The 13733-nt window shown below is 36.6% G+C and overlaps 1 protein-coding gene across 1 annotated transcript in view; it reads left to right on the top strand.

Annotated features, from left to right (window-relative positions):
• Window positions 1-13733, top strand: part of DNAH7 (dynein axonemal heavy chain 7) — a 312783-nt gene that overhangs the window by 175028 nt on the left and 124022 nt on the right. Inside the window, exons 40-44 of the mRNA XM_036744029.1 lie at window positions 4482-5354; window positions 7531-7760; window positions 8779-9109; window positions 11180-11526; window positions 13119-13299. Coding sequence (XP_036599924.1) covers window positions 4482-5354; window positions 7531-7760; window positions 8779-9109; window positions 11180-11526; window positions 13119-13299 — 1962 coding nt within the window. The remainder of the gene's footprint in view (window positions 1-4481; window positions 5355-7530; window positions 7761-8778; window positions 9110-11179; window positions 11527-13118; window positions 13300-13733) is intronic.

Here is a 13733-nt window from a genome sequence, read left to right as displayed (position 1 = left end):
CTCATTTGACTGATACTCAGATTATATCTATATGATTCCAAAATAATTAACTGGTGCATTCAATTCAGTGGTTAGTGCTACATAGACAAAAACCAGTTGATTGTGTATATTTTTGATGTTCAAAATTTTTTGGTAGAGACACAGAGCCATGGCCCTAGGTAAAATTGCTAAGTAAGTCAGATCATATACTGTCACCTATTAAAATTCTTCTAAGAAATAACCTTAGAAAGCGCAGATCAGATATGTTATATCTGCAGGTCAGCCTCTTTTTGGTGCTCAGCGTGCCTGGTCCTTGTGGCATTTTTGTAGGTCTAGTCCCAGATACATGAGACAAACCAAGGGACAACAGTTGGTTTTTCTTTCTGGAGGAAAGGAGGCCAAGAAGAGTATACAGTGAACAGCGATCTCTTAAATTGTCAAGTCTAATGGCCATTTCTCAGTTCTGACCTTTTTTGACCTCTCTACAGCTTTTTGGCCACCTGTTGAATGCCTTCTCAGTCTCTTTGGCTAATTATTCATCCACACCATGCTCACTTATAGTGATTGTCCCCCAAAAGGCTCTGTATGGGGCCTGCGTTCCTTTTAGTTTTATGCTATCTCACTTGGTGATCTCATCAGCTCCTGTGGGTTCAATTATCATCACTGGGCAGATGATTCCCAGATGTACACATCCATCTCTAAGCTCTCTTCTGAGCTATAGTCACGTACCACTATATAGTCTGAGCTATAGTATGTACCACCGACTGACTCTTGCTTATTTTATCTTAAAATAGATGTTCCATAGGCTTCTCCAGTTCAACATGTCCCCAAAAGAACTCATCTTTCTCCCAGAAACTCTCTCCTTCTCTGAAGTTTCTTATACTGTTGAAGACACTTCCATTCTGCAAATCATTCAGACTCACTACCTCAGAGTCAGCTTCTACTTTTCCCTCTTGCTCGCCCTACCTATCCATATGATTACCAAATCTTGTCATATTTACCTTCCCACCTCTCATATATCCCATACTACTTCTCTCCATTCACATAGTCACAACCCTGGTTCAAGCCTTCATCCCTTCTCACCTGGACTATTTCCAGTCACATTCTAACTGGTCCTTCTCCCTGGCTTTCTTTCATGCCTGGAATATTCTGCCCCCTGACCTCTACCTCTTAGCTTCCCTGCCTTCCATTAGGACTCATCTCAAAGTCCATCATTTGTAGGGGGCCTGTCCCTGTCTACCTTCTACCCACCATCCACCCCCAATGGCTACTAATGTTTTTCTGTGTCAGATTATCTTCCACCCACTCTGTATAGATCTTACGTATATCTAATTTTTACATTGCCTCTTCCACTAAAAAATAAGCTCCTTGCATGCAGGGTCTATTTTTCACTTTCTTTGTATCCACAACAATTGATAAAGTGGCTGGGTCATGTTATGTGTTTGATAAATGCTTGTCAACTGACTGATTGACTTCCAGGGACCTGCCTTTCTGTTGTTCTGCTTGTATGATGTTGACCTCAATTCCCTGCATTGTAAAGGTCCTGGTCTCAAGCATTATTTAGCAACAGTGGTTATCTTACCTCCCTTGGTTAAGTATCTTTCTGGCCATATTGCTTCATTCTATACCTTCTATGATCTAGTTACTCTGCCTACTCACTATTCCTCACACAGGATTCTCCATCATCCTACTCTGTATTTGTACTGGCTACCCCTCATGACTGGAATGTTCTAGTTCCTTACCTCCATATCCTAGTTTCCCTAGCTTCCTTCAAGGCTTGGCTTAATTGCTACCTTCTGCAAGAGGCCTCTTCTAGTCCTCCATCCTTCGACCCATCCACCATTTCTATAACACTTTACCTTCTAATTGCACCTTACGTATCTTGTATATACAGACTTATTTACGTGCTGTGCCCATTAGAATGTGAGCTCTTTGGGAGCAGTCTCTGGTTTTCATCTTTCTTCATCATACCAGTGCTTAGCACAGTGTCTGACACATAGTAAGGATTTAATAAATGCTATTAACAGAATAACTGACTAAATATGTTAGGTGCATATAGCCCAAAGGGGCTACATAGAAATATATAGAAATGTCAATGATTTTTGCTGGTATGATTAGCCGTACCTTTCTTGCTTCCTGCCTCTGTGATTCTTCTGTTTTGCCTATCAGGATGTTTATCTTTGACTCCTTTCCCCTTCATTTTACACTTCATCTTTTTCACTAGTTTTCCCCAAGATACCCAATACCCATGCATGTTCCCTAACTCCCCAGGAGTGCTCATTCTTTTCTCCCATTCTATTTCACTTTCCCTGAATACCACTTCATTCTTTATACCTTCCCTTTCCCCACCTTCTCCCCTCTCCCAATAAAATTCCCCTTTCCTTTGTCTCATTCTACCATGGTCTTGCTAAATGACTGGCTAGATAATCGATGAAACAACTCATCCAATCATCTAGCAAGGCCACGACCAAATGAGACTACAGACATTATTAATCGCTTACTAGGTACAGAGCATTGTGCTTGTGCTGGGAGAGATATAAATATTAGGTGACTAAGTCTGCTAGCATGAAGTTTACATTCTAATGACAGTCATTTATTGTTCACTAATTCCTCTTATTATGTAACTTGTAAGTCCTTCAAGGTCAGGCACTGCTTGCTTTTTGTTTTTGTATGAATTGTACCTAACAGAATTCTCTGGACATGATAAATGCTTAATCAATGTGTGTTGGATTAAATGAGGTGTTCTGAATAAATGAATTTCCCAAATACCTAACATCAAACATTTTTTCAAGGGAAACATTTCTAAAATAATTACACAAAGACTTGGCTTTTTAAAAACAGAATGCACTGAATAATTTATGTTTTTTGGCCATTACTCTCTGTCTTGGCTACTGTGATTTAAGACCAATAAATAAGAGACCAAAGAGTCATAGACTACTCGTGCCATGGAGAAGCCTCATACATCTACCACACCAATACCTCTATTCAAGAAGAGAATCAGAAGGCATTGGTCATGGTCTTCTCTAGCAACATTTGAAGAAATGAAATTAACAGTATCTTAACAGAAAAGAAATATATTGTTATATATATATATGTATATATATATATATATACACACACGAATCATTTCAGTTAGCTATGAAGAGTCATATCATTAGTTGGTGAGAGTAAAGGTCAAAGAAAATGCCAAATTAGGAGAATGGGGGAAGGATAGAGATAAAAATATACTGTGGTATTATAGTTACTCCAGCCTGACCTGGTAAGTAAGCTATCAACCCAGAAAAATTTCGATCTGAAAAAGGGACAAAATTAAGACATTGAATCTGCTGATGATAGTTTATTAGAAGAGTTTCATGAATTTAAAGCAATCACAACTATGAAGAGGATGGAGGAACCTCAGCAAACAAATTTTAATCTTCTTGCCAAGCAGACACATGGTAGCCAAGGGAAACATCAGTGGAGAGTACAAACACATTTGTAAAACACTTTGGACAAGTATGACAGAAGCTGAGCAGTGTCCTCTAACATAGCAAAAAGTAGTCAAGAAGAAAGTGAGCCTGTAGAAAGCTTGATGTGAGATCCAGCTAATCCAGATTATTCCAAGAGCGTTTGTGAAACTGAAAAGTACGCAACAAATGCATGAAATGCAATAGATCTGCCATGTTTCTGCAGTGATCTGTTTTCATTTGCAGTGGTAAGTGGAACAGCAATGACTAAATTGTGCAACCTCAGTATCAATATACTCTTGGAAGCAGTATCAATGGCACTTAGATAAAATTGGAAAGAGCAGTTGGACTTATGGCAAATAAGTTCTTGAGGACACAAATTTTTAAGATACTCAGAAATCAGTTTTTTTATATTTATTTTATTTTTAATTTATGAAATAAAACAAATATTTCAATAACAGTAGAATAAAAAGATGATTATACATGAAACTGTAAATTTGTTATGGACAACTTGCTATTCCTTTTAAATATATAACAAAATTATCATGTAAATTTCTTTTTTTCCTTTTTTCTTCCCCTCCCCCCTCACTGTAGAGATAGCTACCATTGGACACAAATATGTACATGTATGTAAAATCATTCCAGCACTTTGGAGGTCTGCAATTTCATCAATATCTTTACTTCCTTTATTCAACAAAGATTTCATGAATTGAAAAATTCACCTAATGTCCAGTCTTCTGGTTATGATCCAGCCTTTAAATACTTAGTCTGGCTGTTGAATGGTGGACACATGTTTGTCACTAGGCCTATACTAGCTTTTCTATAACTTGATAAGACCTACTGGATCTTTCACTTAGCTGAAATAGTCTTAAGAAACCCAAGGTCACTTCCAAACCACAGTGAGGTATTTGAAAAGAAATTTAGTAGGGAAAATGTTCCTTTAAACATATGGAAATTTTCTTGAATTTTTCCATGATTTTTTTAGATTAACTTTATTAAAATACCAATAAAACAAAATAACATTTGATACTGAATATTTTCTTTTTTGTTATTTAGGTACTTCGAGTATATTATGATCGTCTACTAGATCATACAGATAGAGCTTGGCTTGTGGGTCATATCGAGGAAATGATGGAAAGTAACCTGGGAGAAAATTTTCATGAGCTTTTTAAAGCTTTGGACTTTGATGGTGATGGAGTGGTGGAAGAAGATGACTTACGCAGTTTAATGTTTTGTGATTTCCATGATCCCAGAAGGGAAGACACTACCTACAGAGAAATCAGTGATGTGGACAGTCTGCGAGTTGTGGTTGAAGGTCATCTTGATGAATATAATAATATGACTAAAAAAACCATGCAGCTTGTATTATTCCGATTTGCCATAGAACATATAAGCAGAATTTCCAGGATCCTTAAGCAACCTCGAAGTCATGCTCTTCTGGTTGGTGTTGGAGGCAGTGGTAGACAGTCAGTTACCCGCTTAGCTGCCCATATGGCTGATTATACAATTTTCCAGGTTGAAATATCCAAAAGCTACGGTACTTATGAGTGGCATGAAGATTTAAAACTCATCTTAAGGAAATCATCTGAAGGAGAGATGCAGGGTGTTTTCTTGTTTACAGATACACAGATTAAAAGAGAATCATTTCTAGAAGATATTAACAATTTGCTAAATGCAGGGGAAGTTCCAAATCTTTTTGCAGTAGATGAAAAGCAAGAAATATGTGAAAAAATGCGTCAGATAGATCGCCAGCGAGATAGAACAAAACAGACAGATGGTAGTCCCATAGCTCTTTTTAACATGTTCATTGATCGCTGTCGAGATCAACTCCATGTGGTCCTGGCCATGAGTCCAATTGGAGATGCATTCCGTAATCGTCTTCGAAAATTTCCAGCTCTTGTTAATTGCTGCACCATTGACTGGTTTCAGGTATTGTTTTATAAATTTTAAATTTGCATGTTTATCTGTAGAAACTCAAGTCTTTCTTATGTTACATTTTCCTGTCACACAAGAGTCATTTTAGCAAAATGTCCTGGCTAGGTAAAGTCAAAAGTAAAAAAAAAAAATTCTCAGATTCTTATCTGAGAAATCAAGATAATAAAGAAATTATCCACTAATCCTTTTTTAATCATAAAAGTTATGATATTAATGAAAATTTCAGTGAGTATAAATATGCAAAAATAATTACCTAATTCTCCTTTCTGTCTCAGCTGTGTAACTTTCCCAGGACGCAACATAAAGAAAATTTTCGTTGAGTGTTCATGTGTAAAGATGGGGAATATAATCTCCAATTCCTAAATACTATGAAGTCTGTTTACAACTATCCCCTGAGTTTCATGACCTTATCACTACTCAAAAACTTGGTACTGTTTCTTGTACATTGTCCTCAGGAACATGGTTGTTCCACACTTCTCCCACCTCCAATTTTCTATATCCCTTATGGTTATTGTCATAATATTAACAGTACATTCAAGCAATCTTCTTAAGTGCAAAATAAGCTGCTATAAGCTGGATAGCTTTCAATTATGGACCAACTATATACAATAAATAATTATAGGCATTTAAAGTAGCTACAGAATTCAGCTTTTACTGTGATTCCTTAATATGAAAACTCCATCAATATATGCTTTCTAAAACATCAATTGTCATGACTCACAATCTTCCTTACAGACTTAAGGATAGGTACACTTACCTCTACTGGTATATACTAATTCTGCCCAACTCAGCCCTCATGACTCACTAAATAGTCTTCCTGATCCCATCTACTCTAAGGACAGCTCCCTGCCCATTTATCCACTTATTGGACAGGTCATTGCTTTACTGTCCATTCTCTGAAGATCAAGCTGTGATCTACTTAGAAACAGATCTCTATATTCTTATATTTGAAGCATGTTTAAAAAAGGAGAGAAGAATAAGTCTGTATGTATATGTGTATACAAATGTGCATATATATGCATGAGCTGTTAACACTAAACACTAGTATGATAGCCTAGACATAAAATTAGAAATATAATGACAATGACTAAGACCTAAAGGAGAGAGAGAAACAGAGAAACCAGTACCAAAAGTGGCAAAAATACAGATTTTTTTCTGCCCTGTCCTTTTTATTCTCCTGAAGATTACAACCATGTTTTCCATGAACAGCAGTTTCCCACTGGGTACTTAATCTATCAAGTCATCCTATTACTAAAAGTGCTACTCCCTGGTAGAAACTAATATTCAGTTTCATTCCTTTTTATCCAGTCCCTCTTTTACTTCTCCCACTAGGAATTGTCCCAAATATCAGGTCCAAATGATTTCACCAAGGTTTTCTCCTAGATAGTAGACTCATACAGACCCAGCCATTCCATAAAAAGAATATATTTATTGTTACATAGAGAGAAAGCTAAGCAATAATAATTCTGCTAATATAAGTAAGCTTATATTTAGGTTTTTAATCAAAATAGAGACATGTTTATCCATAAATGATAACTGATTTTATTGATGTGGTTATTTAGATTTTCAGTAAAAAAAAAAATCATTTAACTACTGTGCAGTTGTGGTTTACTGGCTAGATTTCTTTCTCAAAGACCATGCAACTATATTCAGAAACTCAAGTGTTACTAATGCTAATAAAATTAAATTTTGTTCTATGTAAGAAAAATATTGAGAGTTTTGTCAAGATTTTCTTAAGTCAGATAAAATTGTTGTTCAAGTTATTTCAGTCGTGTCTAACTGTTCATGACCCCATTTGGGCTTTTATGGCAAAGATACTGAAGTGGTTTGCCATTTCCTTCTCCAGCTCATTTTACAGATGAGGAATTGTGGCAAACAGGGGTAAGTGACTTGCCCAGGGTCATGCAGCTAGTGTCTGAGGCCAGATTTGGACATGTGGCACTTGCGAACAAGCCTGGTACTCTATCCCCTGTATTACCTGGCTGCCCCAATTTTACTGATAAAAGTTTTTATTTAGATTTTCAGTAAAAAAAATAACATAACTATATTCAGGAACTCAAGCATTATTAATGCTCATAAAATTAAAATTTTTTCTATGGAGGAAAAATACTTAGAATTTTAAGGTTTTCTTAAATTAGATGAAGTGCTAAAATTTTTATCTTAACATTAGACATGGCCTGAAGATGCACTACAAGCAGTTGCCTCGCGCTTCTTAGAAGATATTGAAATGTCAGAAGAAACACGAAATGGCTGTATTGATATGTGTAAAAGCTTCCATACTTCCACTATAGACTTATCTGAATCCTTCCATTCTGAACTTCAAAGGCACAACTATGTGACTCCTACTTCTTATCTTGAATTAATCTCCACATTCAAAAGCTTACTGGAAAGGAAAAGGAGGTAGAAATAAAATTTCACTTTGTTAAATAATCTAAACTGGTATGTATATATTTGCCTATATGTATAGCTATAAATATAAATTTAATGCAAATAACTAGGTCATAGATTATAATGTGATGTTCACCCTCCTTCTACATGTGGCTTCCGTCATGCTGCTTTGATTTAACATTTTATAAATTGTTAGGTGAGTTAAATGAAAAGTTCAATAAATATTTTGAAATAAAGATGAATAATATATTTAGAAGTAAGGCAGAGGGAGGAATAGAAGGGCAGGATATTGTCATCAGAAAGGACCTTTTCAGAATTCAAGATCTTGGGCATGGTCTATTTTGAGATGATGGTGAGGTCTGAAGCACAACGCCCTATAGGTGACTTTAAGTACAATAACAAGCAGTACTGAATAGTGAGAGGGCAAAGAGATAAGTGAGAGTGAGAGACAATGGAGCAAGTCAAGGGTGAAAAACAATGCTTTGTTAAACTGATCAAAACCATGAAGAGTGGAAGACTAAGATGGAAGCCCTGGAGAGAACAAATAAAGAGTTTTAGAAGGAACAAATCAGAAAGAGGGATAGAAGGATTGAAGACAAGGTCATGGAAAATAATTTTCTCCTTGAAAAATAATTATGTAAATGTTGATGAAAATCTTAAAGATTGCTCATCATGCGCTGCCTTGAAAAAGACAGCTGTTATGAGGGGCAGCATGGTGTAGTGGTTAGAGTGCTAGATTTGAAATCAGGAAGATACAGGTTTGGATCCTTCCTCAGTCACATTAGATATGTGACCCTGGTCAAGTCACTTACCTGTCATGGCCTCAGTTTCCTTATATGTAAAACGAGGGTAGAGGTCTTAATGGCCAGCTCTAAATATACGATCCTGTGGCCTTACAAAAGACTGAGAAACTCAGGGGTAACCGAAATGAGATTTTATGAACATAAATTGACAACAGGGGTGATGGATGAATGACATTTGTAGAAAGCTTACCGTATAATTGGTCTTGTTTTCTTCTGGTTGCTTTCAGTGAGGTAATGAAAATGAAAAGGAGATATGAGGTGGGCTTAGAGAAACTGGACTCTGCTGCATCACAAGTGGCCACAATGCAGTGTGAGTTGGAAGCTCTGCAGCCTCAGTTGAGAGTGGCTAGCAAGGAAGTTGATGAGATGATGGTGATCATTGAGAAAGAGTCCATAGAAGTTGCCAAAACTGAAAAAATAGTGAAAGCTGATGAAGCTGTAGCAAATGAACAAGCCATGGCAGCAAAAGCAATCAAGGATGAATGTGATGCTGATCTAGCTGAAGCCTTGCCTATTTTGGAATCGGCTCTAGCTGCGCTGGACACCCTCACAGCCCAGGTAAAGCTAATGATACAATGTGTATGCACTTACCTTTGTGAAAAGTAACCTTAATAACCAAATCAAATGTGTGAACATTTGTTTCCCTCAAGTGTGGTTGGTTCTTGAATATCTCCATTTTGTGTGTACTTCTAAGTTTCTTGTTAAAACAAACTGAATATTTGAAGGTAGACTTTACGGTCTTCTTTCATTCAGACTTACTGTCATGCTGTACCGAGTTTGCCATCACTATCTGTGTTTCTCTTTTGAAACATTATCATGAACTGACTTGTTTCTGACTCATTTCAACAAAGCTCAAGTCCTAGCAGCTGCTGCCTCAGGCTGGGGAGAGGGATCCCCTTGGTGTGTCTGTGCATATGTGTGTGTGAGAGAGACAGAGCAACAGAGACAGAGAGTGCCATTACCAAAATAGAAGAAGTAGGTATTTATATTAATTAAACAAGAATTTAATTAATTAAACTGCATTCGAGGCCTCATGCTAGGCAGTGAGGATACAAAGACAAAAAGCCTGAAATAGCCCTTGCCCTCAAGGAGCTTGTATCCTACTGGAAGGAGCTTAGGACATCTTTAGTTTTGCTCCCACCACCTGCCGATTCCTCTTGGACTCTTACAATTCTGAGTTTCCTTTTTGAGATTATCAGCTTCACTTGTGGAATGTTTTTGCAACTCACCAATGGTTCTGTCACTCAAATTTGTCAGAACCTGTACAGGTACCTGTCCTTTCTTCCATGTCTTCTAGTCCTTGCCCGCATTGCCTTTCATCTATTTGTACTTTCAGCTTTATTCTTTCTTCCACTTAAGACTTTTGCTTCCACTCAAGACTAGGAAGGCAGCATTTGGAATTAGAGAGCTAGAGGAGGTAAGGGTGAGACTTCTAGCTTCTATGACTAGGTCTTTTTTCTACCTCTCTGATTTTGACCCTTTCACCATAGTTAAATGAATCCATCAGGAGTTGGGGGTAATAGTGAAATTTTCTTCTTTCCACAAGACAGGAAAAATATCAAGAATAATTTTGGGGGAAAATGTTGCCATTTTCTCAGGATCCAGTTTCCATCTATAATCTGACCCTAGTCACCTTCAGACACACAAGCCAAGAAATGAAAGTAAAGAAATGCTACGGGTTCAGGGCTGTGGCTTGAATTCAGTCAAAGGGCCACACTTGAGGACCTAGAGGGACACATGTGGCCTTGAGGCTGCAGGTTCTCTACCCCTGGGTTAGGATAAGATGGTTCTATACTCTTTATCATCTCCTGTTAGTATACTTGCTCTAAATTCAGCCATTAGGTGACTAATTTCTATTTCTTCCTAGTTCAATTTTACATCACAGCCCTTGTTAACTCTTCTATAATTTAAATTCTCTCCTGTCGGAATTGTAGCTGTAGGAACTTAGTCCTTTTCTAACTGGGAATCCTTGCTATTTTTGTCTGATTCCTTCTTCCCTCATTGACCATTTCATCCATCTCTTCTGTCCCTAAATTGTCTTTCTTAATCCTAAATGCTAATTGTGATACCTGATACTCATTGATCTCACAAGAATCTGTTTTTTTTTATTAAGATACTAACAGGTCCTCAATATAAATATCACCACGTCAGTTTATATCCACATGTGCCTGATAACTTGCAAAAATTTTCAAATGGATTTTCATGGATTTGTTGATTAAAAAGCCCATATATGTAAATAAGAGGTTGTACAGACGCATTAAGTAGGAATTTGGATCAGGACTTAAAATTCATGGATATGTTTTCCAATGCAACACTCTAGCTTAGTGGCCAGGACAACGACTTTTATTTGCAGGCTAACACTATAAATTAGAAATTCACACCACTAACCTCATATTTAATTACTGATGTAATATGTTTGGCAAAGAGATAGGGTATCTAGAGAAATCTAATTATAGGGCAAAAGAAGATGGGATTTAAAAGTAGGTAGGCAATTTAAAACCAATTTTTACTTTAGATTATGGGGGAAGAAGCAGTTTCTATTTTTACATAATCTGAAAATAAGAAAAAGTTATGGATAGTTTTATCAGACTACTTCTTTAGTAGTAATTGAAATGTTTTTATTTAAAGGATATTACGGTGGTAAAATCCATGAAGAGTCCGCCTGCTGGTGTCAAGATTGTTATGGAAGCTATATGTATCTTGAAAGGGATAAAAGCAGATAAAATTCCTGATCCATCAGGCTCAGGGAAGAAAATAGAGGACTTCTGGGGTCCAGCTAAAAGACTGCTTGGTGACCTTAGATTTCTTCAATCACTTCATGAATATGACAAGGACAACATACCTCCAGCATATATGAATATCATTAGGAAAAATTATCTGCCAAATCCTGACTTTGTTCCAGAAAAGATTAGAAATGCTTCCACAGCAGCTGAAGGTCTATGCAAATGGGTTATAGCAATGGATTCCTATGATAAGTAAGTCCTAGTATGAAAACTTACTGTTATATGTTATTTCTAGGCTTTTTCCAGATTGATTAAGATGTTAAGTTTTAAGCTCATGGGAGAGTCTTCTGTCCCTAATATCTCATGACCTTAAATTTGTAAATAGAGAACAGGTTTATATATATGTGTGTGTGTGTGTGTGTGTGTGTGTGTGTGTGTGTGTGTGTGTATGTATAGCATAAATAGTGAAACACATATAGAAGATATGTGAAAAATGTTTTGGTCACTATGTTGAGAAATATATTGGCAAAATACAGCAAGAACTCTTAAAGTCATTCCTCCAAAAAAGCAAAAATATAAACTTCATTATCAAAGCATAGGCCTTCCTCAGAAAATCCTTATTGAATTTCTTCTTTCTCTCTGAGAGTTCTCTGAGTCTTTAATTTTCCATACTCTAGTCCCTTATAGAGAACTTCTTCCTTCCTCCTTCTTATTTCTATTTCAATATGAACCGGCTTCCTCGGCCATCTACAAGGACTGTTGTGCATGGTAATTTGAAGCCACATATCTGTGCTTATTTATGTTGCTCAATATAATTCCATCTAGTAGTTATTTCTTTTAGCCACTGCTGTGCTCAGGTTTGCTAGTTCCTTCCTTTAAAAATTGCATAGTAGGTAAGGGTGAAGAGTATGATAACTTGAGAGCTTGCTTCATAATAATAGCAAAATTTCTTGGAGTATTTCATGATATACCCAACAATAATGAGTCTACAGGTTGAATGTAATAATGGCTCTGCTTTTCACTGTTTCTCCTCCACCCTTCCCCATCCTGGCTAAATTATATGGAAAATGGAGGACTTGGATTAGATTTCCAGTGTCTAAAATCCCTTCCAGCTAAAAAAAAAAACAAATCCCATGATCCTATTAACATCTATGAAAATTACTTTGACAATAAGATAAAATGCCACATTCTATCCTTAGCAAGTGAAGTGATATTCTTAACTCAATATGCACCCAAAATTGTGTTAAAATGGTGGTGAGAAATTGAGCATGGTCCAGCCCACTGTCTCACCCAGCCCCTCATTTGACTGACAGCTTATGTTTGTAAGATGGCAGACTGAGGCTAAAGATGTAGTCCATAAATGGAGAAGAAAAAATGCAAGTAAGTGGGCAAGGCCATGACATTGGCCTTATCAGCTCCACTTCTTCCTTGGACAATTAATATAACTGTCCACAGACAATGGTAACAATGTAGGTCGAGTAGTAAGCACATTCCTCTTCCGTTCTTATTTTGTATGCTAACATACGTAGAACATTAAATACTTTGATGATGTCAGTTGTAGAAATAATTTGGATTTTATTTTGAAGAATGAGAACAAGTCAATTTGAAAATGTGTGCTATGTTTAGCTTCCATTTTAGAAGTCTGTAATACTTTCCAGATATTTTGTGATCTGGTGCTTTCTTTTTCATAAATCTTTCATTGATGCTTGATATAATATTAGAAAACCCAATTGTATTACTAGTTTTTAGTTAGTACCGAGGAGACTAGAAATGCATATTGGAGTATAAAGATGCATTATAAAATGTCAGCTACATATTCCAATTACTTATGTTGCTTTTTGTAGAGTGGCAAAAGTTGTAGCCCCCAAAAAGATCAAGCTGGCTCAGGCTGAAGGTGAACTTAAAATTGCCATGGATGGTCTTAGAAAGAAGCAAGCAGCACTTAAAGAAGTTCAAGATAAGTTGGCCAAACTTCAAGATACACTTGAATTAAACAAACAAAAAAAGGCTGACCTAGAAAATCAGGTACGTAACAGCTATGGATAAATACAGGGTAATTTTCAGTCATTTAATCGTTGCACATTGGTTCAGATGTATGCCATATACCCCTTCTCCTCTTACTCCCTCACCCATATTGGCTTGCTAAAGCCTAAGTGTGGCCTACATTCAGAGGCTGGGAGGGAAGGCTTGATTCTATTTAGGCCAATATGGAATCTACATGTTCATTCTTGTGGTAACACTACGAATTTGGAGAAAATTGTTCATCTTCTGAATGTATCTAATGTCTGTTAATCATCAGTTCTGTAGATAATGCTAGTTTATATTTATCAGAAAAAATTATCTGCTGAATTCTGAGTATATCCTAGAAAGAAAAATCAAAATATTCCCACAGGATGACAAATAGATCATCAAAATCAAATTATATCAAGAAATATTTATCCAATACCTACATACAAACC

This window comes from Trichosurus vulpecula, chromosome 2 (assembly GCF_011100635.1).
Source record: "Trichosurus vulpecula isolate mTriVul1 chromosome 2, mTriVul1.pri, whole genome shotgun sequence".
In the NCBI taxonomy this organism is placed as follows: domain Eukaryota; kingdom Metazoa; phylum Chordata; class Mammalia; order Diprotodontia; family Phalangeridae; genus Trichosurus; species Trichosurus vulpecula.
This window is presented reverse-complemented; position numbering and strand designations above follow the sequence as displayed.